Below are 27,548 nucleotides of genomic sequence, written 5' to 3' on the forward strand. Positions count from 1 at the left end.
GATAATAATAATGCAAGTGAAAAATATATTGTTATAAGTCAAAATATATTTTAATATGATATATCAAAGTTCATATTGTCTAAAATATATATAAATTTAATAGTGTAACACAGTGCTCAGTAATTACAGAATCAAGGTTCATATTTTTTATTAAAAATAAATATATAGGAAGATTAAATACTGTATTGTATGCAATGTCTTAGTTCTTCTACAGATGCTTATAAATTTAAGTCAAAAACAGCAATGCATCATATTTTACTGAATTAGGACAAAAAAATAATACTTAAAACCTTAATGCTCCCTTTGAGCTAGAGACCATTGGATCTCCCACATGATCCACAATAGTGTTTCCAGCCCTTTACTAATGTTACCTACATGTTTGTTTATACAAACTTATTGTGAAGGGTTGTAATGAGTTTTACAATATTTATCATTTCAAAACCCATCACAATAATAATCCAAAAGACATAACATTTTAGGGAATTGAGATGTTGAATTTAAATTGGAGAAGACGAGATAGGGTGCAAAATAGATTAAGATGTGAGAGCAAATGGAATTATACCTTACTTTTGCCCAAAAGGGATTATTTATTATTATTATTATTGATATTAACCTTTTAAATGCCACAGATCGTAGAATCTACGTTCTGTGGCAAAGGTACTTGAAATGCCACAGAACGTAGATTCTACGTTCTGCAGCACTTCCTGGTTCTCGAGCGGAGGAGCGGCTGTTAGAGCCGCTCGCTCCGTTCCTCCTCGATCCCCTGCCCCTAGGCAACGAGCAGACCAGGGGATCGAGTGGCCCCTGGGGCGCGATCGCCCAGGGGCCCAAAAGCAGCAGCAGGCACGTGTTACTTACGTGTCCTGCTGCTGCAGCCTACACTGCGCCGTCGATCTCCGCCCCCACAGCACAGAGACAGGAACCACGTCGCAGATCTCTTCCAGGGGCTCTTCCTGATCGTCTGCAACAGTCTCCAGGGACTTTTTCAGGTTAGTGCAACAATTACACACACAAACACACCAACACACACTTATTACAGTAATACACACTTAGGGGCAGATTCACTAAGGGTCGAATTTCGAAGTAAAAAATACTTCGAAATTCGAACCTCGAATTGAAATCCTTCGACTTCGAATATCGAAGTCGAAGGATTTAGCGCTAAACGTTCGTTCGATCGATCGAAGGATTTTTCGTTCGATCGAACGATTAAATCCTTCGAATCGACCGATTCGAAGGATTTTAATCCAACGATCGAAGGAAAATCCTTCGATCAAAAAAAGTTTAGCAAGCCTATGGGGACCTTCCCCATAGGCTAACATTGACTTCGGTAGGTTTTATCTGCCGAAGTAGGGGGTCGAAGTTTTTATTAAAGGGAAAGTACTTCGAAAGTACTATCGAATTGTCGAATAGTCGAACGATTTTTCGTTCGAATCGAAGTCGAAGGTCGTAGTCGAAGGTCGAAGTAGCCCATTCGATGGTCGAAGTACCCAAAAAATACTTCGAAATTCGAAGTATTTTTCATTCGAATCCTTCACTCGAGCTTAGTGAATCGGCCCCTAAGATTCACACTTACACACACTTACACATACATTTTTGGGGATTGGGGGGGTCACTTACACTCACTGCACTTACACACACGTGCACACGCACACACGCGCACATAACATGTAATTTACCATTTGTACACACGCACACGCACATACATGGCATTGTGGCTTTTTTTTTTTTTCTTATCGCATCGTCTCTTTTTTTGGCTGAAAAAAATGTTTTATTGCCATTACGAATAGCGTATTCGCTAACCGTACTGTGCAATACCTTTTGTATGTTATTTCGGTAATTATATTGCAATTTTGGGTATTTTGGTGCATTTTTAGCCATTTTATTGAATTTTTAGCCATTTTATTGCATTTTCAGCTCTGCATATGTTGTGTTCACTTGTTTCTAGCCGTATAACCTGTTTGGCCCAGCTAAAATATTCAAACTGTGATTCTGACGGCCGATAACACTAGTCTGGAAAAAAACCATTGATTTTTGTGGTTTTATTGGCTTTTTTTGCATTTCACTCTTTACTGCCTTATTTTGTTTTGCCTTGTAAATTTTATCTACTATATATCCATTTGGGTGTCTCTGTGCGCCACATAGTTTGGTATATCTATGCATATTGGGCATCAAAGTGTTCAGTAGACACCTGGCGTTCATATTTAGGATGTTTTATGCTGATAAGTTACGAAATGTGGGGCATATAATGGGGTAAAATTCAAGCTTTCTGACAATTTTCAGAAATTTGATAAAAACCGTTATGTTCAGCATTGCTTTGCAGTTTGGCAGTTTGCAGTAGAAACACTTATTTACCCATATTGGATTCGTCAGAATGTGTACTTTCTGAAAATATATGGTTTTCTGGGGTCTCTGTACTGTTAGGGGGGTCTAATGTCGCATAATACACACACCAGGTGCTTATATTGCAGCAGCCAGCACGTCAGCTGTGAAAATGTATATACACTATTGTCATTTGGTGGTCTCTGTGCGCCACATAGTTTGGTATATCTATGCATATTGGGCATCAAAGTGTTCAGTAGACCCCTGGCGTTCATATTTAGGATGTTTTATGCTGATACGTTACGAAATGTGGGGCATATAATGGGGTAAAATTCAATCTTTCTGACAATTTTCAGAAATTTGATAAAAACCGTTATGTTCAGCATTGCTTTGCAGTTTGGCAGTTTGCAGTAGAAACACATATTTACCCATATTGGATTCGTCAGAATGTGTACTTTCTGAAAATATATGGTTTTCTGGGGTCTCTGTACTGTTAGGGGGGTCTAATGTCGCATAACACACACACCAGGTGCTTATATTGCAGCAGCCAGCGCGTCAGCTGTGAAAATGTATATACACTATTGTCATTTGGGGGTCTCTGTGCGCCACATAGTTTGGTATATCTATGCATATTGGGCATCAAAGTGTTCAGTAGACACCTGGCGTTCATATTTAGGATGTTTTATGCTGATAAGTTACGAAATGTGGGGCATATAATGGGGTAAAATTCAAGCTTTGTGACGATTTTCAGAAATTTGATAAAAACCGTTACGTTCAGCATTGATTTGCAGTTTGGCAGTTTGCAGTAGAAACACTTATTTACCCATATTGGATTCGTCAGAATGTGTACTTTCTGAAAATATATGGTTTTCTGGGGTCTCTGTACTGTTAGGGGGGTCTAATGTTGCATAATACACACACCAGGTGCTCATATTGCAGCAGCCAGCGCGTCAGCCGTGAAAATGTATATACACTATTGTAATTTGGGGGTCTCTGTGCGCCACATAGTTTGGTATATCTATGCATATTGGGCATCAAAGTGTTCAGTAGACCCCTGGCGTTCATATTTAGGATGTTTTATGCTGATACGTTACGAAATTTGTGGCATATAATGGGGTAAAATTCAAGCTTTCTGACAATTTTCAGAAATTTGATAAAAACCGTTACGTTCAGCATTGCTTTGCAGTTTGGCAGTTTGCAGTAGAAACACTTATTTACCCATATTGGATTCGTTAGAATGTGTACTTTCTGAAAATACATGGTTTTCTGGGGTCTCTGTACTGTTAGGGGGGTCTAATGTTGCATAATACACACACCAGGTGCTTATATTGCAGCAGCCAGCGCATCAGCCGTGAAAATGTATATACACTATTGTAATTTGGGGGTCTCTGTGCGCCACATAGTTTGGTATATCTATGCATATTGGGCATCAAAGTGTTCAGTAGACCCCTGGAGTTCATATTTAGGATGTTTTATGCTGATACGTTACGAAATGTGTGGCATATAATGGGGTAAAATTCAAGCTTTCTGACAATTTTCAGAAATTTGATAAAAACCGTTATGTTCAGCATTGCTTTGCAGTTTGGCAGTTTGCAGTAGAAACACTTATTTACCCATATTGGATTCGTTAGAATGTGTACTTTCTGAAAATATATGGTTTTCTGGGGTCTCTGTACTGTTAGGGGGGTCTAATGTTGCATAATACACACACCAGGTGCTTATATTGCAGCAGCCAGCGCATCAGCCGTGAAAATGTATATACACTATTGTCATTTGGGGGTCTCTGTGCGCCACATAGTTTGGTATATCTATGCATACTGGGCATCAAAGTGTTCAGTAGACCCCTGGCGTTCATATTTAGGATGTTTTATGCTGATAAGTTACGAAATGTGGGGCATATAATGGGGTAAAATTCAAGCTTTGTGACGATTTTCAGAAATTTGATAAAAACCGTTACGTTCAGCATTGCTTTGCAGTTTGGCAGTTTGCAGTAGGAACACATATTTACCCATATTGGATTCGTCAGAATGTGTACTTTCTGAAAATATATGGTTTTCTGGGGTCTCTGTACTGTTAGGTGGTCTAATGTCACATAATACACACACCGGGTGGTTATATTGCAGCAGCCAGCGCGTCAGCCGTGAAAATGTCTATACATATTGTCATTTGGGGGTCTCTGTGCACCACATAGTTTGGTATATCTATGCATATTGGGCATCAAACTGTTTAGTAGACCCCTATGTTTATATTTAGGATGCTTTATGCTGGTAATGATACATGGACAATACGATGCTGGAAAGTTGAAGCTTTGAGGCAATTTCCAGATATTTCACCAAAACCGCCAAATTTGGCAAAGCCTTGCGACTCAGTAGTTTGGAGCAGAAAGGCATGGGTACCCATTTTAGATTCTGTAGAATGTGTACTTTCCAAAAATATATGGGGTTGGGGGGTAAACATATATTTCTGTGTTTTTACCCCACAAAAATGCAGTCAATGTGTTGATTTTTCATTAGCTGAAGTTACCCACAGGACAATTTGTATGTGCTAACTTCATTTTGGGGCCTCTAAATGCCATATACTTTGGTAAACTTATGAACAATGGCCACCAAAATGTTCAGAGGAACCCTGGCAATCATATTTAGGGTGCTTTTTCTTAGTACGTAATGACACATGGGTGATATGGTGCTGGGAAGTTGAAGCTTTGAGGCAATTTTCAGATATTTCACCAAAACCGACAACTTTGGGAAAGCCTGGCGACTCATTAGTTTGGAGCAATAAGGCATGGGTACCCATTTTAGATTCTGTAGAATGTGTACTTTCCAAAAATGTATGGGTTTGGGGGGTAAACATATAGTTCTGTGTTTTTACCCCACAAAAATGCAGTCAATGTGTTGATTTTTCATTAGATGAAGTTACCCACAGGACTATTTGTATGCGCTAACTTCATTTTGGGGCCTCTAAATGCCAGATACTTTGGTAAACCTATGAACAATGGCCACCAAACTGTTTGGAGGAACCCTGGCAATCATATTTAGGGTGCTTTTTCTTGGTGCGTAACGATACATGGGTGATATGGTGCTGAGAAGTTGAAGCTTTGAGGCAATTTTCAGATATTTCCCCAAAACCGACAATTGTGGGAAAGCCTTGCGACTCAGTAGTTTGGAGCAGAAAGGCATGGGTACCCATTTTAGATTCGGTAGAATGTGTACTTTCCAAAAATATATGGGTTTTGGGGGGTAAACATATATTTCTGTGTTTTTACCCCACAAAAATGCAGTCAATGTGTTGATCTTTCATTAGCTGAAGTAAAGTCCTGAACAATTTGGATGTGCTAACTTCATATTGGTGTCTCTAAATGCCAGATACTTTGGTAAACCTATGCATAATGGGTATCAAACTGTTCAGTGGACCCCTGGCAATCATATTTCAGGTGCTTTTTCTTGGTACCTAATATAGTTTGGGATATGCGGAGCAGCAAAATAAAACCTTTGAAATGATTTTTCAGAATTTTGAATTTTTTTTTGAAAAACCGCTATGTTCAGACAAGCTTTTATGTTTGGTAGTTGGGAGTAGAGAGACATAGTTACCCATTTTGTAATCAGCAGAATGTGTACTTTTCAAAAATGTATGGTTTTCTGGGGTAAACCTACGGTTTCAGGATTTTTTGCCTTGGAATCTAAAGCATGCCGTTTTCTGCCTTAGTGCTTTCAAAATTCGGTAATATACTGCCGGGAGTTTTTGCTGTACAGAAATCCTAAATCTCCCTAAAACTATACATATCTGGTATTGGCACGTTTGAGAGACATAAGGCTTTCCAAATCAGTTGGATTTTCATCCCTAAAATGAAATATTTTTCTGGTATAAATTGATATACGATGAAAAATGGTAATTTTTCATTTTTTTTGGTATTTAGCACTATAACTTTTTTTGCGCAGGTGGAAATACATGAAAACTCAGGCAGATTTAGAAAGCTCAGTTTCTACCGAAAAAAACAATGTATAGTTTTCCTATGTAAACTATAGGTTTCCCCTCAGAAAATGCCCCTAAAGTGAGAGAGCACAAAATGTTTCAAAAACGGCTGGCATTTCGCGTAACCAAAATGTGAAATTCTGCTGGCACTTAAAGGGTTAATTCAAAATCTTTCCTGTAAATATATGAGTAACATCTGTACCAAAATATGTCTTTCTACATTTAGGTTATGACATTTATAGAACTTGCCATAATATTTATTCTTTGTATGTAGTTTAAAAAGTTTGGTTATATCAGAAAAACACGTAAACCAGCATTTACAAAATATGTGTGAAATGTCATTTCAGTTTTCTATGCAAAATTATTCCGCTATGTAAAATCAGATATTGAGTTATGGTTATTATTGGGAGTATGTTTACAATCCACCGCAACTCCTGCCTGTCTGCAAACCCAGGCAGGTCCCATAACAATAGCAATTTTTTTTCTGCAGTTAGGGAAGTGCCCCTTTCTTTATTTTATAACATCACAAGTATAAAATAAAGAAAGGGGCACTTCCCCAACTTCAGAAATATCGTGTGTGTTTATGTGGATCCTTGAACAAAAAATTGCTGTTGCTATCAGTGGCGTAACTAGACCCCTAAAGGCCCCGGTACAGGAATTTACAACTGGGCCCCCCTAAAAGGGTTGTTCACCTTTGAGTTATCTTTTAGTATTATGTAGAGAGTGATATTCTGAGGCAATTTGAAATTGGTTTTCATTTTCTACTATTTGTTGTTTTTGAGTTATTTAACTTTTTATTCAGCAGCTCTTCAGTTTGAAATTTCAGCAGTCTGGTTGCTAGGGTCCAAATTACCCTAGCAACCATGCACTGATTTGAAGAAGAGACTAGAATATGAATAGAAGAGGCCTGAATAGATAAATGAGTCATTAAAAAGTAGCAATAACAATAAATTTGTAGCCTTACAGACCATTTGTTTTTTAGATGGGTTCAGTGACCCCCATTTGATAGCTGGAAAGATGTAGACGAGGAAGGAAAATAATTCAAAAACAATAACAAGAAATAATGAAAACCAATTGAAACATTGCTTAGAATTGGCCATTATATAACAAACTAAAAGTTAACTTAAAAGTTACAAGCAAAAAGGACATGTAAAATTGAGGTTTCACTGTATTATGATATAAGGGATAATGCACCTTCTACTGTAAATGATAAGGAAATTAGAAGTCACTGAGGGGTTATTCTTTGACCATATAAAGACACAAGGCTGCAGGCTGAGTTATACAGGGAAGTCTGAGTATCAATCATGTATTATAAGGGGTAATGTACCCCTACTGTAAATGATAAGACTATTAGAAGTAATAGTGAATGGAGGGCACACCAAAACTTTCAAAAAGTAATAAGAGGTGCAGGAACAAATGTTACCCCTACTTAAGGTAACCTATACCAATAAATATTATCCGTATGTTCGCACACTCAAAACAGACACAATTTAGAAAAAGAGTGGTTCAAAAAAATGGTTTTTACTTTTATGCAGAGAAAAATATTTTACATGAACAACACCATACAATACATGGCATACTTTATACAATATTAAAAATAGCATAAAATATCAACCACCCATTGATTATACATAGCAAGCAAAATATCAACAAGGAGCGGATACACCTAACAGAAAAATGAGAATGGCCCCAACGTTTCGGCACCAAGGCCTTTGTCAAGGGGATTCTGAAAAGTATGCCATGTATTGTATGGCGTTGTTCATGTAAAATATTTTTCTCTGCATAAAAGTAAAACCATTTTTTTGAACCACTCTTTTTCTAAATTGTGTCTGTTTTGAGTGTGCGAACATACGGATAATATTTAAGGCTGTTAGAAGTCACTGAGGGGTTCTGTGACCATATAAAGGCACTAGGCTGCAGGCTGTGTTATATAGGGAACTCTTAGTATGTATTATAATATTATTTATAAGGATATATATAAATAATTAAAGACACAAGGCTTCAGGCTGAGTACCACTCATGTATTATGAAATATACTATTCAGGCCTGGTCAAGCACTAGAGAGGAAAAAATTTCCTTCCTGACTCAAAATGGCAATCGGACCAGTCCCTGTATCAACTTGTACTATGAGCTATCTTCCACAACCCTGTATTACCTCTGAAAAGACATTAAACCCCTTCTTGAAGCTTATAGTATTGCATGTATGCATAGCATATCTTGTTATCCAATGGACTCTTCTCCATTCTATTCTCTCCTTGTTCGATTTTCAACTTTTCCTCTTTACTTGTTCACTTGATGTAAAGGACTACTTCTCCTTTTTTTGCCAGTTTTCCACCTAGCCAGCTTTAATAATTTAATATTTTTTCTTCATATTTTGTTCTTGTTCCCATACCTCAGTGGTTCTTCTCTGTTTCCACTTTTTCTCTTCTGCTGTCCACAACTATTCCATTTTGTTTCTTGTATGCAACAATTTATCTACCCCTCTTTCTGTACTTGCCTTTTTTAATATACCTCCTTCTCTCCACTTCTTCCTCAGTACTCACTTTCCTGCATGAATTTTTGATAATGTTCTCTTTATTCAGTCACAATCTGCAATACTGGCAACAACACTCAGACACACACAGGCACACATAGACTCTGGCACACATAGACTCTGGCACACATAGACTCTGGCACACATACACTCAGGCACACATACACTCAGGCACAAATGGACTCAGGTACACACAGACTCATGCACACACAGACTTGGGCACACATACACAGACACACATACACACTGAGACACACACAGACTCAGGCACACTAATCAACTGCAATGTATACAGCAATTGTACTAGTTATATTGTATGGCTTAGTTCTGACAATCTGTAATCACTATCTCTCTCCTCAGTAATACTGACAGTGTGACCCTTAGTATCACAGCATATCTGGCTCTGCAGTTGCACATAATTGCCCCGCACATGATATGATGAAATCTCTAGACCAGCGTGAGAACTTACAGTTGCAGCAGCTGTACCAGGGAGGGAGAGTGAAGGAGCCGATGAAGGCCCACCCCTTCCATTACATCATCAGCTGTAACCCTTGCTACAGAAACAGCTCACTTCTTAGCTGGGCCCCATCAGGGGAGGGAGACTGAAGGAGCCAATAAAGGCCCCGCCCCTGCCGTGACATCATCAGCTGCAGCTCTGTCTTTTCTCTGTACAGCTGAGACTGCAGAAACAGCTCACATCTTAGCTCAGCCTGGGCCCCATCAGCGGTGCAGGGGTCATGAACCCTGGTGCAGTCACACCTGCTGCACCACTGGTAGTTACGCTACTGGTTGCTATGGTTATTATTGGGGCCAGTGAGATTACAAGTGTATGTTTTATTAATGGGGAGGTTTGCCTTGGATACATTTGAATTGTTGACAGACATGTTTGCATCATGTACCATGCTCATCTCTCTAGTTAGAAACTTGGATAGATCTTTGGATCAACGGTGATGCATGTACGTGAAACCCGTACAAATAGGCACAATGCACATACACAAAAAAAATACAGATGTTCCATGTTTTCCATGATGAATGTTATGATTTGCTTTATACATTACACATGTAAAGTTTCCTTGGTTTGTTTATGCCTTGTATATGCCTTATCCTGGACCAGTTCAGTTATTCTGTAACTTTTGCCATTAACACACAATTTATTCACATGTCATTATCATTATAAGTAAACAGCAAACTGAAAACTTGAATTGTTTAATTGTAATTTGTCATATTGGTAGAATTAATATTTAAAAGTTTACAGAAATCCATTTGCTGTGCTATAGTTAGGGGCAGATTCATTAAGGGTCGAATTTCGAAGTTAAAAATACTTCGAAATTCGACCCTCGAATTGAAATCCTTCGACTTCGAATATCGAAGTCGAAGGATTTAGCGCTAATCCTGCGATCGATCGATCGAAGGATTTTTCGTTCGATCGAACGATTAAATCCTTCGAATCGAACGATTCGAACGATTTTAATCCAACGATCGAAGGAAAATCCTTCGATCAAAAAAAGGTTAGCAAACCTATGGGGACCTTCCCCATAGGCTAACCTTGACTTCGGTAGGTTTTATCTGCCGAAGTAGGGGGTCGAAGTTTTTTTAAAGGGAAAGTACTTCGACTATCGAATGGTTGAATAGTCGAACGATTTTTCGTTCGAATCGTTCGATTTCGTTCGAATTCGAACGAATTTAACCAATTCGATGGTCGAAGTACCCAAAAAATACTTCGAAATTCGAATTTTTTTCATTCGAATCCTTCACTCGAGCTTAGTGAATCGGCCCCTGTAAGTTATATTCAGTTCATTTTATTATTTGACACAAAAACAAATCTGACTGTGAAACTCGATGTACTAGGTATTTTCCCTTGGCTATATAAGCCTAAAGGAAACTGTGGTGTCATCACAAATCTTTTTGTTCTATTCTGTGTAAGAGTATTAATAAGTAGTGCACCTAATGTTGCAACTTCTAGCTTTTTTTTTCAAACTGAAAAAAGTCTGTATATGCATATATTACCAACATATCTTACACAATGGCAAAGCTGACTGATTACTATGTGTGAATACATATATGTATAATTTTTTTTTTATATATATATATATATTATGGGGTTTATTTGCTAAACCTTGAATTTATCTGGTCAGGCTTTTTGGGGCAAAAATTCCAATGCTGCAAAATGTCAGAATCCAAAAATCCACCATCTCAGACCTGTTGATTTTTTCACCTGGTTACGCCATGGAAATGATGCCCATAGACCTGTATGGCAAAAAAATTTTGGTCACCTATAGACTTTACTGGGTGTCAGCGACATTTTGCTGGTGGCAAATTTTTGGCGAAACTAAATGGGTCAAATTTGCCCACCCCTAACCTTTTCGCCTTAACCTTAATGAGTGATTTGCCAATGGTGTGTTAACTGTCATTTTGAAAATGGCTATATCTCTGTATTTACAGCAAAATATTTTTCATTATCTCAAAATGCATGATGACATTTGTCTACCATGATGATATTTCACCGATACATAACTAGACATGATCGAGCTGTTTAAGTAAAACATTAAAGTCAAAAAGATTAGAGCATTTCACAAAATTTGACAAGATTTGTCATAAATTGCTATCTTTATCTACATTTTTTTCTTTATATTGTATTGTAATTGTTCAATTAAGAGATCATTTTGTAGAATCTGTGTCCTGTTGAAAATTATAGGAAGTCAGTCCTTTGAATAGAAAGGGTGATGTCATAAATAGACTGTGACTAACGATGCACACTTTGACAAAGAGAATGAAGGTATTCATGAGGGGTGAAATGTTGACTGTACTCAAGAGGGGCAGTGGGGGGAATCATGTAGGTGTCGCCTCTGCCACCACATTCCCATCTCCTAGTTTGCATGTTATTCAGAGTCAAGCTAGGGAGTTGCAGTGGACACTACTACATTAGAGCTCTATAATTACACAGTTGGTAAAGACAGCGCTGACCTGTATGAGCTTTAAGGGGCATGTTCTTGTTGATGACAGCCCATAAAAAGAAGTCTGTGTGCCATTTTCTTTTGAATTCTGGTATCAAGCATTGTTGTAGAGCATAGAAATTGGATGGAAACAGACCAAGAGTGGCGCAGTGCTTTGCTGCAAATTATCCTTTTATTAGACACTACGGGGGTTATCAAAGTCCGAATTCATCTCAATATTTTCTGCTACAAACTCCAATCAAATACTCTCGGGTTTTTAACTCTTATTAATTATTACGAAAACTAAGAAAACTTCTGGGGTATTACCCGAAACCAAATGCACATAAAAAAATCATTGGGACATCTCCCATTGACTTATATGCAACCTCGACAGGTCTGAGATGCCGGATTTTCAGATTCTCACTTTCCCATCCTCGGGGTTTAATAAATTCCGAAAAATTCAGGATTTTTTTATAAGTCAGATTTTATAAAAAAAAAATCACAACCTTTTTGTGATTTTTGCATTCGGAGTTAATAACCCCCTACATGTTTTTGAGCAAAGTTGCCCTTTATCAAGTGTACTTTTGCACCATTAGCACACACTCTTTAAAGGAATACAGTGGGTGGAGAATAGATAGCCCGCCCCTAGAAGGAAGGTACAGGTTCATACCAATCTGTGCAAATGATCACACATAATTAACAACACACGTGCAAATGCATTAATCCATTATTAATTGCCACCTAGAGAACCCAATAGTGATATTTTGTATCCATATTAGAATAAGTTAAATAACCACTGTTGGGGGCTTTATTTCAACCTGGTTAGATAAAAACTTTAAGAAAGTAAATACAAATAAAAGCCCAGAACTGCAGTTGCTTGCCTACTGGGGCAGCACATTGACTTATAGGTAACCAGTTACTTTTGTATAATATGATTATACATAGGTTAGCCAATTATGTTTGCATAATATCTAACTCTGCCCTTAAACTAAAAGTAAAACTATTGGATATTTCTCAGCAATAGATTAGGGCAGGATTCACTTGTACTTGTATCTGTGGCGTAAAACAAAGCATGTGTTACATTGAACATTATAGAAAGCATCTTACACTCTATTGGTCGTTTAGACCATTTGGTTGCATACTATGCAATTTCTTGATCCACATAGCTTCATAACTGTTGTGGAGCATTCTAGGATGAAATTAAATTAAAAATGAATAAATTATTATATGTCATACCTACAGTATAGTCATATATGGGCAAGCTTCCTGATCAACTCTTGTCATGTATTGCCACTTTTTTTTGTTATAAAAAACACATTAAATAAAATACATACAAGAAAAGAAAAATAGGTGTACTTAATACAGTGCCTTTGTAGTGTTAGGTGGAAAAGTCCTCAAAATCTGGTGAGTACAGCCAAGTTTGCCATATCAATTCAGATTTGTCCAGTTTCCCCCTTTGCATATACACCAAACGGGCAAGCATGAGGTGTTCTCTCAATATAGTTTTCCACATGCTAGTAGTGGGAGGATCCCTTCAAAGCAATACATTTACATGCAAGAAACATTGTAAGTACATAATGAGATTTTGTAAAATATGTTATAATACCCAGCAGACATGTCTTAGGGGAGGCAGTGATCTGCAAAGTAGTAATTATAGTAAGCACTTCACATACTGCTATCCAAAAATGTTGTAATTGTAGGGCAGACCAGAAAATTCCCAAAAAGTGTTTCATCCACATATGTTATTTATCCTCCTCTATATTGCCATATTTGCAACCCACTATCTGCTCATCCTCCCTAATAATGATGGCCAGTAGGGCTGGGCAAATTTTTTCACCTTGTTTCGCCTCAGAAATGATGCCCATAGACTTGTATGGCATCATGCGACAATAAAAAAAAGAAGCACGTCAAAAAAAAATTTTGGCAAAACGAAACAGGTCAAATTCACCCATGCCTAATGGACAGTACTTCTACGACTAGGGCAGACAACCCTGGATACATAGGGCAACCCTGCCTAGTGCCCCTTCTGGGTGGAAAGGGTTCAGAGACAAGGTGTTTGTACAGATTTTGGCCCATGGGCGAGTATATAGCAGTTGCACTCAGGATATAAGCTGCTCCCCAAACCAAACCTGGTCAGGGCTTCCCACAGAAAAAATCATTCTATTGAGTCAAACTCTTTAGCAGTTTCTAATGAAAGAATGACTCTCTTGCCAGAATTAGTTTGACCCCTAGAAACTTCAGAAATTTTAATTTTGTATGAAACAGAATTGATGACTTTTGCTGTTATGAATTGCCCTTCAAGTATTAACTTTTGATATGATGGGAAATTTTGTGCTTTAAAACTTTTCCTGTTCTAGTCTTTTGTCAGCTTTATTCCCCTTGTGGGAAGTTCTGGTACCCTTATCATTTTTTAATTAAAACTAATTAAATGTTAGGTATTGTACAGACAGTGGATGTTTATAAAGCTTCATTTACAATATCATTTCGTCCAGATAAAGTCACTATAAATGTTTGCGAATAGATTTCAGTGTCCCACAACATATTATCGTTAAATTCCCAAAGACATTGCCTTAAGACCTGACTTTCCATAGCAGTGGCACTGCATTAACAAATATGCTGCATAGAACAGCAGGGTGTAATAAATAAGAAAACATGATTTCATTTTACATGAGCATATGCACATTTTTTCTGTCACACTGCATTTTGTAAAGTTGTGGCCTTAGCAAATCTTGAACATTATGATATATATATATGGCTTTAACAAATAACTATATCATTGTTGCGGTTTACACTGCTAAAATTAGCTTCATTTCAAGTCTCAGCACAAAATTATATATAATAATGGGATACAGGATTTGTTTATCACAATGCACATGTACCCTCTCTTTGTAAATTCACTCACTCAGTCTAATGAAAGGGTTTGTTGCACATTTTCAGATTTTATTCTAGAGATAATTCTCATCTGCGTGATAATTTTGCCTTGGCAATTATACCACCATTTGGTACTTTGTCCCGAGGGGCAAGATGAACAAACTATATATCCTTGAGTTCAGCAGCTTGTTTTAAAGAACAATGGAAGGTCAGAAATGCTGTGGAATATAGTGAGGCTTAATTCTGTCTCTGTCTGTCTCATTAGCAGCTCATGCAGTTTGAAAATATATTGGTAACAGGTCAAGTATTTCTAGAGAGAGCACCTCAGACAGAATTGTATTTATAACATTATTTTATTCATAGGGTGAATTCTACTTTTTTATACCTTCAAACATCCATGGGAATTTGATAACATATTATATTATTTCTATGCTCTCAAAGTGGTAAATATGTAAATTTTTATACAAAAAGTGTAGGAAACCATTATGTACAATTCTGAAAAAGAGTGATCTGTATTACCTTAGATCCAAAGTGTTAGTACTCTTTTCCATTGTATCAATACCAATTGACACTGTATGTTTATAAAGCAACATGCAATTCTAGTGTGACATAGAAAATGAATAAAGCGAGTGACCACAAATAAAATCATTTGGGCAAAAGTCCTGGATCAAGTTTGGGTACCAGTTATCCATCAAAAAGCTGGTATATTGTGTTTTGTGGGTAGAACTTGTGGATATGAGTGCAGGTTGTTAGGTCAGCAAGTCACGGGTCTCAATACAAGCAATGTTTAGTTTTTTCAATTTTCTTCACCTTCCTGATGTTGTCACTTCTGGTTAGCAGTAATGTCACTTCCAGTTTGTGATGACTTGATTTTTGGTTTCATGTGGCCAGTAGGTAGCGGGTCGAGCTGCAGGTAACGCTGTTCAATATCGCCCACCTCAAGGAGCTTTCCATATGTGATCAGCTTAACTCTTTCTCATATTGCTCATTATATTCATCACACAAGCATTGGCTCACACACAGTTTCTAACATACAATCTACCATATTCCCAATCTCACACATTTTCATCTGCCATCTCTGTCTAACTTGCACATGAGGACCCTTCCTTCATGAAGAAAATCTTGATTATACTTTGCCTCTAAAAACATGTGGAAACAGATGAGTAGCTGCTTCTGATGTTCAGTATTATCAGCTATAATCCATTTTCTTACTTTTCAGAATTTATATAAAAATCAATGCCTTGTTCATGATAGATTTTCCAAGCAAAATACATAAATAAATCTCTGGCTTGTTCATTTGACCTTTCTCAATGCAGTCATTTTTTAATACTTCTCCTATATGAATTCCTCTTAAATATGACTTTTCTGCAAGTAATACTTAACATTCACTTCTTTAATTTCACAGAGCTGGATATCTGACTCAGAATATTCCCCTGGAGATCATCAGATACCTTTCTAAAGAGAAGGATTTTCTTCCCTGGCATGCAGCAAGCCGAGCTCTTTATCCTCTAGATAAATTGCTGGACCGAACGGAGGACTACAGTATATTCAGTGTAAAAGATAAACTATTTTCTACTCTAAAGCAATGACCTCAGCTTCACTGGTTGAGAAACTTCCCTTGTTAATTTCCTACAGAGTTATTTTCTGGAAAGGCTAGTTCTGCACGATTTCTGCTATTTAGATGTAGTTTTTCAAACGAATCATTACTTTTAAATTTGTTCAGTCAAAAAAACCTTGTTGCATGATTCTTTATTTACCAGTTTAAATTGAGCTATATTGCCACAGTGTGTAAAAATTAAATATGTACTTTGGAAGGCTAGAATAAATGTATAAATTCAGAAGTTATTCTTTAGCCTTTAGTCAATTATGTTTAAATGTTATGACACCACAAGAGGACATTAATGTATTCTAAATTAACAAATATATGTACTTACACAAGCAAATTTCTAATTGGTGTATTTTAAATATATAATGCAGAACATAGTAGTGATTTAGGGTCTACTTCATGCACTGCCACCCTCAATTATGAACAGTTTTTTCCCCTTGCTGCCTCAACTCCTTATTCTCCAGCAGTAATCCAAAATATATGTATGACATCTATTCTTTTGCCATAACGTAGTCACTTCGCACTGGTGGAGCCATTAAGCAGTTATGAATCCAATGCATTACCTCTGGGGACTTGGGCATAATCTGGCTCAGTAGCTACATGAACATACTTTACTACCATTTTATACTTAACTGATTCCATTAAATTATTTAGATTTTTAAATTTGTTAGCTATATTATCTATATGGAATAACTTTAGGAAATGGACTAGGGTTTATTACAAACTGCCCAATTATGAATTACCAAAAAAGACATACAGTACATATTGTTCCCACTATCTTTCTACAAAGTTACTCCACATCTGTGTTCTACCTTTATTGGAAAAGCCAAAGAAACAATTATTCTGTTTAATGATAATTTGGCAACTAGAGGATCCAATTCACTAGAGAATATAGATGTTATTTCTGTTTTACCTCAAAAAAGAAAGCAGTTTTGTAGCTCTTATAAATAATGTAAATATGTAGCTGAACCTAAATACATATATTTTATTGAATGTTCAAATCAACTCCAGGGATTTTATCTGCTTAATTGATAATAACATAACGAAAGAATTTCTCACACCTGCCCATGAAAAAGCCTTTGAGTCAATTGTACTCAATTACTTTTGAGCCCTGAAATGAAGTGATTGTGTTAAAAAAAGGCTTTAGTTCCTCACATTTTTATGCAATCTTTTTGTTCAACCCACTGAATTAAAGCTGAAAGTCTGCAGTTCAATTGCATCTGAGTTGTTTCATTTAAAATTCATTGTGGTAATGTACAGAACCAAAATTAGAAAAAATCAGTCTCTGTCCAAATATTTATGGACCTAACTGTATACCCCTATGGGTGTAATTTATAGCAGCAGAATTATCTGAAAAGAAATTCGAATGGTAGAATATGGCTTTTCCAAAAGGCAAGAGCAAGTCTTCAACAGACATTAGGGTTTGGAAAGGGGTGATAGTAATATTAAGCTTGCAAGATGCTAGGGGAGAAGTAATGCTAAAACTTCATGAAGTTTAGTGTGTGCAATCCCTTAGAACAGTGATTCCCAACCAGTGGCTTGTCAGCAACATGTTGCTCACCAACCTCTTCGATCTTACCCCTGGTGGCTTAAAAGCAGGTGTTTTTTTTTTTATTTTAATTGCTTGGAGGCAAGTTTTTGTTACATGAAAACCAGCTGCCAAACATAGTCTTCTGTAAGCTGCCAGTCCACATAGGGGCTGCCAAATGACTAATCACAAGACCTAGGGGCCGATTCACAACGGTCGAATATCGAGGGTTAATTAACCCTCGATATTCGACTGGGATTTTAGTGCAAATAGTGTGATCGAACGATCGAAGGATTATTCCTTCGATCGAACGATAAAATCCTTTGAATCGAACGATTCGAAGGATTTTAATCCAATGATCGAAGGAATATCCTTCAATCAAAAAAACTTAGGAAAGTCTATGGGGACCTTCGGTAGCTTTTAGATGGCGAACTAGGGGGTCTAAGTTTTTTCTTAAAGAGACAGTACTTCGACTATCGAATGGTCGAATAGTCGAACGATTTTTAGTTCGAATAGTTTGATTCAAGGTCGTAGTCGAAGGTCGTAGTAGTCCATTCGATGGTCGAAGTAGCCCAAAAAACACTTCGAAATTTGAAGTTTTTTTACTTCGAATCCTTCACTCGAAGTTAGTGAATCGGCCCCTTACTGTATTTTGCACCACCTAGGAATAGGTGCTTGTGTTGCTTTCCAACTCTTTTTACATTTGAATGTTGCTCATGGGTAAAAAGGGTGGTAACCCCTGTCTTAGTATGTAGTCTTATAAAATTCTCGAATGTGATAAAATGTGAATATTTTACCAACACAATGTTTTGCCTTTATTTTGTGACATTTTTTTGAGTTGCCTAGCTGCAAGTACTTGTTATTGTTCAACAGTACATCTTCTAGGGTGACAATCTTACCTTCTTTTGTGCTACAGATAGTAATGCATAATCTCTCTCTCCCCAGGAATATATATTAAAACAAGTGTCCACAATGTACTTTCATCTAGGATGGCCAACAAATGGACAGAATGGATCAGCAGTTCCGACATCCTACCAGACAGAGTATTACAATTAATTACTTGTTTGTGCATGCATGTATTCATTTTTTTCTTTCATTGTATACCTAATTAGTATTGCATTATTTACTAAATGCTAATTTAAGGAGTTGTTCAACTTGGGTTAACTTTTTATATGATGTAGAAAGTGATATTTGGAAATAATTTGCAGTTGGATTTCTTTTTTTATTGTTTGTGTTTTTTGAGTTATTTAGCTTGTTATTCAACAGCTCTCCAGTTTGCAGTTTATGCAATCTGGTTGCTAGGGTTTAAATTACCTTAGCAACCATGTATTTTTTTAATAAGGGACTGGAATATGAATAGGAGAAGGCATGAAGATGAGTAGCAATAACAATACATTTGTAGCAATGCATATTTGTTTTAGATGGGACCAGTGACCCCCCTTTGAAAGCAGGTAAGAGTCAGAAGAGGACAATTCAAAAACTATATAAAAATGTAAAATGAACATAAACCACCCCTTTAAGTGATATGATCAAAAGGAACGTGATCAAAAGTGCTTTGCTTATTTTGTCTTAGCTTAGTGGATGTTAGCTTGATAAGCTAAATAACTAATCATAATAAGAAACACTTAAATTTTCCAGTAATAATCACCTAGATGTTTTATGTAGATGTAATATAAAGTGGACTAATATTAAATGAATCTATATTTCTTCTTAAAACATGTTTCAGGTCAAAACTACAATCTATACGACAGTTAATCAATGCATTTAATTGTTCTTTAAGCACATAAAGCATGTTTAAAAAAACAAATATAATGATTAACCATATCTATGTAGCAATACCAGTCTGCAAACTTGTTGCAAAAATCTCAACCTGAAATCTCAACAAAATGGAAAATGAGCAAAGCAAAGAGAAAGTAAGGGAAAGGAATCACAAATATGCTCCATGCATTTTTAACATTTTTAACAATGTCCACATTGTTGGCAAGAGGGTTATCAGAGGAACTGGCATATTTCAAAAAAGCCACTAGGGCTCATCTACAGGTATATCCGCAAATGCAGTTATTGTCTGCACAATTTTCCTGCAGTCAGTTGCACATAAAGTCATTTTCAGTAAAGGTACATATGTCAAAAATGCACTCCTTGCATTTGCATATAGTTTTGTTTTATGCTGCTCAGTTTCTTTCTTCCAAGCAGGCAGTTCATTTGCACCAAACGAATAGGGGGCAAACATCACTCACATGCCAAACACCTTAAATGATGCCAGCTAACATTGGAAATGACACCAGAGAGTACAAAATATTTGTTGCAATTGCACCCGATTTACGACAAAGCACATGCACAGTTTCATTAATATTGTCAAATCAGACACAATCGGGTGGTTGCAGTGCAATGGTGCCAAGCCCGTTGCCCCCTTGCAAGTGCAATGATGCTTGTTCTGGGAAAAACAAAAGAAGATACCTGTTGCTTCTTTGAAACATTGTAGCATGTTTGCTCTCTTCTGACATATGTTATCTGTTGTTTTAACAAAGATTTGCCTAGTTTATTAGGTTCAGTTCTTTTGGCAAAATGGTCAAAAAGTATGCATGCTTTTAAAAATGATGCCCGAAAGAAGATGTCAAATTGGGGGCTCCTAAGCAATTCATGGCAGTTTGAATTTTTTCTTATTTATTTTTGACTATCTGGAATGTGTTATTTTTTCATCAGAATGTGTCCACCAAGTGGAATTCTATTATTCCCCATAAAACACTGATTTGTATACTCACTTTTAATCCAATGCAAAGTCTATAGTGTGCCATTACAAATTGTCAAACCCTCTTTTTTTATTTCCCAGCATTAAGCATTGTTACCGTTTAAAGAAAAAAAGCATTATCATTTGTAAGTCTGCCCCCACATAAAAAATGCAATCTCAATTGTTTTGCCAATATTGCCCATTTATACTTTTATGAAATGCGGTAGCTTCTTTGCTACTTTTTATTTACTATTTTTAATGCTGAGGCTGAAAGAACAATAGATGTGTCGTTTGCTGATTATGTTCAATTCAGAAACTCAAATTCTGAAGACGCTTGACAGGATTAGTCTATACCTATCTGCTGTTTGTCTTTTCTTGTGTTTTTACTCATCCTTGCACATTTTCTGTTGTAGTCACTCTCGTGAATCCTAAGAGAGTTTATCTTTCTACTAAACCATACAATGCAGCTTCAAAAGAAAAAAGCTCTATTAGTGTTACACAGTGTGACTGAAGCAGCATGATGCACCTTGCTCCAGTCTTTCCTGTTTGATATTCCATCTCTCCAAGGCCCAGCATCTTTGAGATTTATATTCCCCTGCATGACATTTTTAAAGCAAACAATGTTCTGCTTATCTCTCCAGTTATGACCTTAAAGTGATGTTGAGATTTAAACTTATGCTTATCACTGGATACCAGAATGTCTGTGTATGTAGGAAATGTAATTTTCTTTCCTAGCTCAGATGGCTTTATTTTTTCACCATCATGCATGAAGGAGTTGTGCCTTTCTTTAGTGATATGTTTGTTCCATGTTAATTAAAATCGGTTTGCAAACTCACGGCTCATAGACAAATATTTGATAGTGGCAATGAGCATTCTTTATTTATGTGAGCCTTTCTTCTTAATTACTGTGCATTTAACTGTGTTCTACTTCTCAAAGCCTCTCTGCGCAGCAATGGTCACATTTCTTCCATGCAGTATGCTTCTTTCACACTGCTGCTGCTTTCAATAACAGAATCTGAGATATGAGTTAGAAACGTGTAGATCAAAAATAAATTGCACTAACACATTTGTATGTATCTTCTGATTGCTTTCCCATTGCTTGTAAAATTACTATTAGGATCCTTCTAGGGTAAAGTCCCAACAATATATTATATTAAAGGCTGTTTAATAAGTGTGGAATCAGTCTTTTCAGGCTGTAAAAACTTGCTTGAAATGTGGATCTCACATTGATGATTTATGTTTATAAATGGATTTTAATAATTCTTAACCAATTTTATACTTGAAACAGTTAAAAGGGATTCTGTCACAGGAAAACATGTTATTTTTTTTAAAAAACGCATCCGTTTATGGCACTTCTACAGCAAAATCCTGCATTGAAATCTGTTTTTAAAAAGAGCAAACAATTTTTTTTTTATATTTAAATTTACCATGGGGCTAGACACTGCAAGTTGGAGTGTTATCACTTCTTCCTTTCCCTAATAGCAGCCTAATCAACAGAACAATTGGAAGGTAACAGAATAAAATCTCCCTGACACCTGCATTGTTAAAAATGCTTCCATGCCCTGCCTAGTCGTATATAAGAGAATAGCACTCAATACTAAAACACTCCTCCAGTTATATTGTGTAGGGACAATAGCTTATCTGAAAGCAATTCCATTGTGAAGTGCTGGCTCTTACTGAAAGCACAGAATCAGGCACAGTAACCTGAGATGACTGTGAACGAACCAACATTTCAACTAAAAAATATATATTTATTTAATCGTTCGATCGAACGATTATTCGTTCGATCGAACGAATTCCGCTAAATCCTTTGACTTCGATATTCGAAGTCAAAGGATTTAACTTCGACAGTCGAATATCGAGGGTTAATTAACCCTCGATATTCGACCCTAAGTAAATCTGCCCCTTAGATACTAAAATAACGTTCTCAAAGCTAGACTTACAGTATAACCTTATTAAGCCACAAAAGCTACACATGCAATACCTGTCAGGATCATACAATGCAGTAGTGTCCGGAGATGTATAATTTACTGAATATTGTAGCTTGATATTAACTGTTCCTTGAGGATAGATGTACAAGAAGCAGCATGAAAGCACATTTTAATGCTTTGCAGTCAATAAAAAGCAATTATACATGAAAGGAAACAAACAATTGAAACACGGATGCATTGCATATACGTTGCTTTGTTTTGCTTAATATTTGAATCAAACAACTCTGCTTAATAGCTAAGTGATGCCAATAGATCCCCAGTGCCACTTTTACACTCATAGATTTTAAACTACTGTACACATCTTTCCTCAATATAGGCCTAAAAAGCATGTTAAAGCATTATAATCACAATTTGTCTTATTTTATGGTTTGAAGTGTCACATCCTGATGACGGCTTGAGTTAGGAGCCGAAACGTTGAAATAACTTTTTTTTTTCATTAAATTAAGTCCTGTGAGTGTGGTTCTTTTTTGAAGTTCTGTATTTTATGTTTAATATATATATATATATATATATATATATATATATATATATATATATATATATATATATATATATATATATATATATATATATATATATATATATATATATATATATATATATATATATATGAATGGAGGAAACCGGCACTCACGAAAAAGTGTTTGAAATTGCCTGGGTGCAGTCATTTTACGATAAGAATGTACAGAAATTGTAGAGACAGCACTAACAGGTCTTACAAATGCGAAAAATACATTTTTATTTGTAGAAATAGCTGACATTTCGGCTGATACAACAGCCTTTCTCAAAGTAAAGTGGGGGATAAATCAAACAGAATAAATACGTGGAATGGCGGGAAGGGAACGCCGATTGACAAGGGAAGTGACGCTAATGTGACATCATACATAGAGAAATAATTAATGAAATACAATGTATGGCAGAGTGTTCATACGATAGATCACTGCTGAGTCTGTATCAAATACGCTTTTTATAACAAGTTTAAAAATCGTATCTCGAAATGTATATCATCTAAGGCTACACATTACATTTTTCTGTAGCAAGCGAGTGTTATAGGGATGGGGGTGTTTATATACTCACTTTTTTTCCTTTCCGTTTCCTGCAGGGAGCTTAGACGAGAAGTCATTATGTTAGCCTGTAGTTTTGGGAATAAACAGTGTCACCAGAAAGCAGCAACTATGATATCAGACTGGATCTCCAGCAACAGAAATCGGTGAGTCTGCAATTTCCAGAAATAAAGACAGTTATAGTAAAATGTGCATTGTTGGCTGGAATATTGTAGATGATCTCTCAAAAACTATTTTACTATATTTATGGTTAAATAGGAACTATGGAATAAGTGATATATTACTAAAAATAATCGTAATCAAGAATGAATTTATATTATTCCCAGAAGTATTTTGAATGCTTATCTCCAAAATTCAAATGAATATACACAATGGAGAAACATTATTTAAACAAATGCTTAATAATGTCATGTCATGTGATGAAATCTAACTAAAGATGTTCATAGAAGATGTGTAAAGCAAAATTGTGAACTAATTTATAAAACTAAGATGAAATTATTTTCTATAACAGAGATACAATTCTTTTTATTATAACTGCTGCAAATCATAATACAATCTTAGCTTTGCCATTTGAAAAAGTCAGTAGCAGGATAAGAATTACTGGTTCTGTAATAATAAAAAATACCTTGGAATTGATCCTAACTAAGCTACATGAATCCATGTTGGTGGCAAAACAGTTCTACTGGGTTTATTTAATAATTAAATAATTTTTAGCAGACACAGTATGAATATCCAAGAAGGAAAGATCCCCTATCTGGAAAAGTTCAAATCCCAAGAATGCCATATAACAGATTATGTGCCCAAGCTTTAGAAATAAGCACAACAGAAATTGTGCAGTATAATACTTTATTTACAGAAGTCTTAAACTGCATGGGTTTTTCTAAAACTTCAATTTCTTAATATATTTAGGAATCAATAAACACATGACAATGTTGAATTGTATTTAACGTTTATAGTCACAGAAGTTGGATCCTGTGGGGAGTTTCTAAGTTTTGAGCAAGTTTAATGAAGTATGTTTGGATGATGGATGCACTGCAGGAGTAAGTAAGGTTAATTTTGCATAGGAGAATTCAAGTTTTGTGAAGAATATAGGACAGTGATCCTGGGTGGTATTCGGAATGAAGACAACTTGAAGGAGAAAGCAAGTGGTATAAGAATAATTGAAGGGAAGATCGCTTATAGGTTCTAAAGAGATAAGAACAGCAGCTCAGATTACAAATTGCTATGGGATTACTTTGATGTTCCATAAAAATAAAGCCAGATTTCCATTTATGAGGTTCAAAATGCTAGTTGTCATTGTGTAAAGTATATTGTGTATAAATTAGCTAAAGATATTTCAGAGACCTGCAAATACAGTAAATTGGGAAATTAAATGGAACAATTACACTTAAAGACTATATACTGTAGGTTGTTTTTCTGGAGAAAAAAAAGTGTTTGTGAAGGGATATTATTAGTTTTTTACAGGTACAAAGAAAAGATCAAAGAACCAGAGGCCACCATTTTAGAGGAACAGAAAGTTCATTTAAAGCAGCAAAATTAATTCTTCACATTAAGGGTGATGAGGTGTGGAACACCCTGGTGGGTGATGGTAGATTATATTATATATTTAGACAGTACAACATTAATGGAAACGTCACTGCCATGTTTAGAAAATATTGACAACACTAGAGCCTTTTTTCTATTAATAGGTTTTGCATAGTGGAGAAGAGCTTCTCTAACATTGTATTTACATGTAAAGCCTACATTTCCCTACCATGTACATAAGTTGGGCATATCTTCCCCACCCAAGCTACATAATTTGTACTGCATATACCCCCTCCATTTGCCAGCACCATCACATTTTCCTAAAACAAATAGCAACTTTCACCAGGCGGCCATTTTCCCTCTGACACATCATCAGTAACATTGACATCTGCAAACAGGACACGTATGCTGTAAAGTTCATGCAATGCAGAATGCAGGTTTGCACAGGCGCAACATACTTTGATAAAAAGTTCTGCTGGCGTTGAGCACTGTAATGGTTAAGCTAAGCTCAGGAGAGGTGGCTAAGAGAAGAAACCAAGATCAGACAGCTAGAGCAGAGTTTCTATGGTAACCAGCAATGCTATCTCTTCATTGGCGGCTAGACTGGAGGGTTACATAGTTAGTTACATAGTTAAATCGGGTTGAAAAAAGACAAAGTTCATCAAGTTCAACCCCTCCAAATTAAAACCCAGCATCCATACCTATACTAACTGTAGAGTTTAGTATCACAATAGCCTTTGATATTTTTGGCTGTCCAAGAAATCATCCAAGCCATTCTTAAAGGCATTAACTGAATCAGCCATCACAACATCACCAGCAGTGCATTCCACAACCTCACTGTCCTCACTGTAAAGAACAACCTACACTGCTTCAAATGAAAAGTTATTTTTTTCTAGTCTGAAGGGGTGGCCTCTGGTATGGTGATCCTCTTTATGGGTAAAAAGGTCCCCTGCTATTTGTCTATAATGTCCTTTAATGTACTTGTAAAGTGTAATCATTTCCCCTTGCAAGCGCCTTTTTTCCAGAGAAAACAACCCCAACCTTGACAGTCTCCCCTCATAATTTAAGTCTTCCATCCCTCTAACCAATTTAGTTGTACATCTCTGCACTCTCTCCAGCTCATTTATATCACACTTAAGGACTGGAGTCCAAAACTGCACTGCATACTCCAGATGAGGCCTCACCAGGGACCTATAAAGAGGCATAATTATGTTTTCATCCCTTGAGTTAATGCCCTTTTTTATGCAAGACAGAACTTTCTTTGCTTTAGTAGCCACAGAATGACACTGCCCAGAATTAGACAACTTGTTATCTACAAAAACCCCTAGATCCTTCTCATTTAAGGAAACTCCCAACACCATTTAGAGTATAACTTGCATTTATATTATTTTTGCCAAAGTGCATAACCTTATATTTATCAACATTGAACCTCATTTTCCAGTTTGCTGCCCAGTTTCTCAACTTAGACAAATCACTCTGCAAAGTGGCAGCATCCTGCATGGAACCTATAGTTCTGCACAATTTAGTATCATCTGCAACAATAGAAACAGTACTTTCAATGCCCACCTCCAGGTCATTAATAAACAAGTTGAAAAGCAAGGGACCTAGTACAGAGCCCTGCAGTACTACCCTAACAACAATTAGAAAATGTTCCATTTACCACCACGCTTTATAATCTATCTTTTAGCCAGTTCTCTATACAAGTACAAATATTATGTTCCAGGCCAACATTCCTTCATTTAACCAGTAACCTTTTGTGTGGCACTGTTTCAAAAGCTTTAGCAAATTCTAAGTAAATCACATCCACTGCCATCCCAGAATCGAGGTCCCTGCTTACCTTCTCATAAAAAGAAATTAAGTTAGTCTGGCAAGACCTATTATGCATAAAACCATGCTGGCACAAACTCATAGTATTGTTATTTGCTATGAAGTCCAGTATCTTATACTTTAATATGTTTAGTAATCTGAGCTAAGAGAACTGAGCATGCTCATAAGTCAACAGCCAAAACAAATTCCTAAGGGAGGAGGCTGAGGGGGTTATAGGAGGATCAGGATTTCTAAGTGATTAAGGGGATGCTGCACCCTTACTGTTAACCTCTTAACAACCAGATTGTCAATTATCTAAAGATTTTAAAGAGGCTGTTCACTGATTACATTTTTGTGGAGGAGGTTTACATGTCCTTTAACCACAATGTAATTTCACATTCCTATTGACAGCAATGCATGTGGGTACAATTTAGCATTTTCACAAAGTTTTCTGCAGTTTTATGAACTTTTTTTGTGAAATGAAATTCCCTGAGTTTGCTAATCAGTATATATAAGGATATATATATATATATATATATATATATATATATATATATATATATATATATATATATATATATATATATATATATATATATATATATATATATATATACATACCTGAAAGGAGCACTCATCACTGAAGAGCAATCACATGAGTGCTAATCAAGAATAT

At 36.3% G+C, this 27,548-nt stretch overlaps 1 protein-coding gene across 1 annotated transcript in view; it reads left to right on the top strand.

Annotated features, from left to right (window-relative positions):
- The window catches only part of trhde.L (thyrotropin releasing hormone degrading enzyme L homeolog), a 313,341-nt gene that overhangs the window by 260,802 nt on the left and 24,991 nt on the right, over positions 1–27,548 (top strand). The window contains exons 13-15 of the mRNA XM_018241799.2: positions 16,031–16,178; positions 18,705–18,802; positions 23,581–23,688. Of these exons, the coding sequence (XP_018097288.1) occupies positions 16,031–16,178; positions 18,705–18,802; positions 23,581–23,688 (354 nt within the window). The remainder of the gene's footprint in view (positions 1–16,030; positions 16,179–18,704; positions 18,803–23,580; positions 23,689–27,548) is intronic.

This window comes from Xenopus laevis, chromosome 3L (assembly GCF_017654675.1).
Source record: "Xenopus laevis strain J_2021 chromosome 3L, Xenopus_laevis_v10.1, whole genome shotgun sequence".
In the NCBI taxonomy this organism is placed as follows: domain Eukaryota; kingdom Metazoa; phylum Chordata; class Amphibia; order Anura; family Pipidae; genus Xenopus; species Xenopus laevis.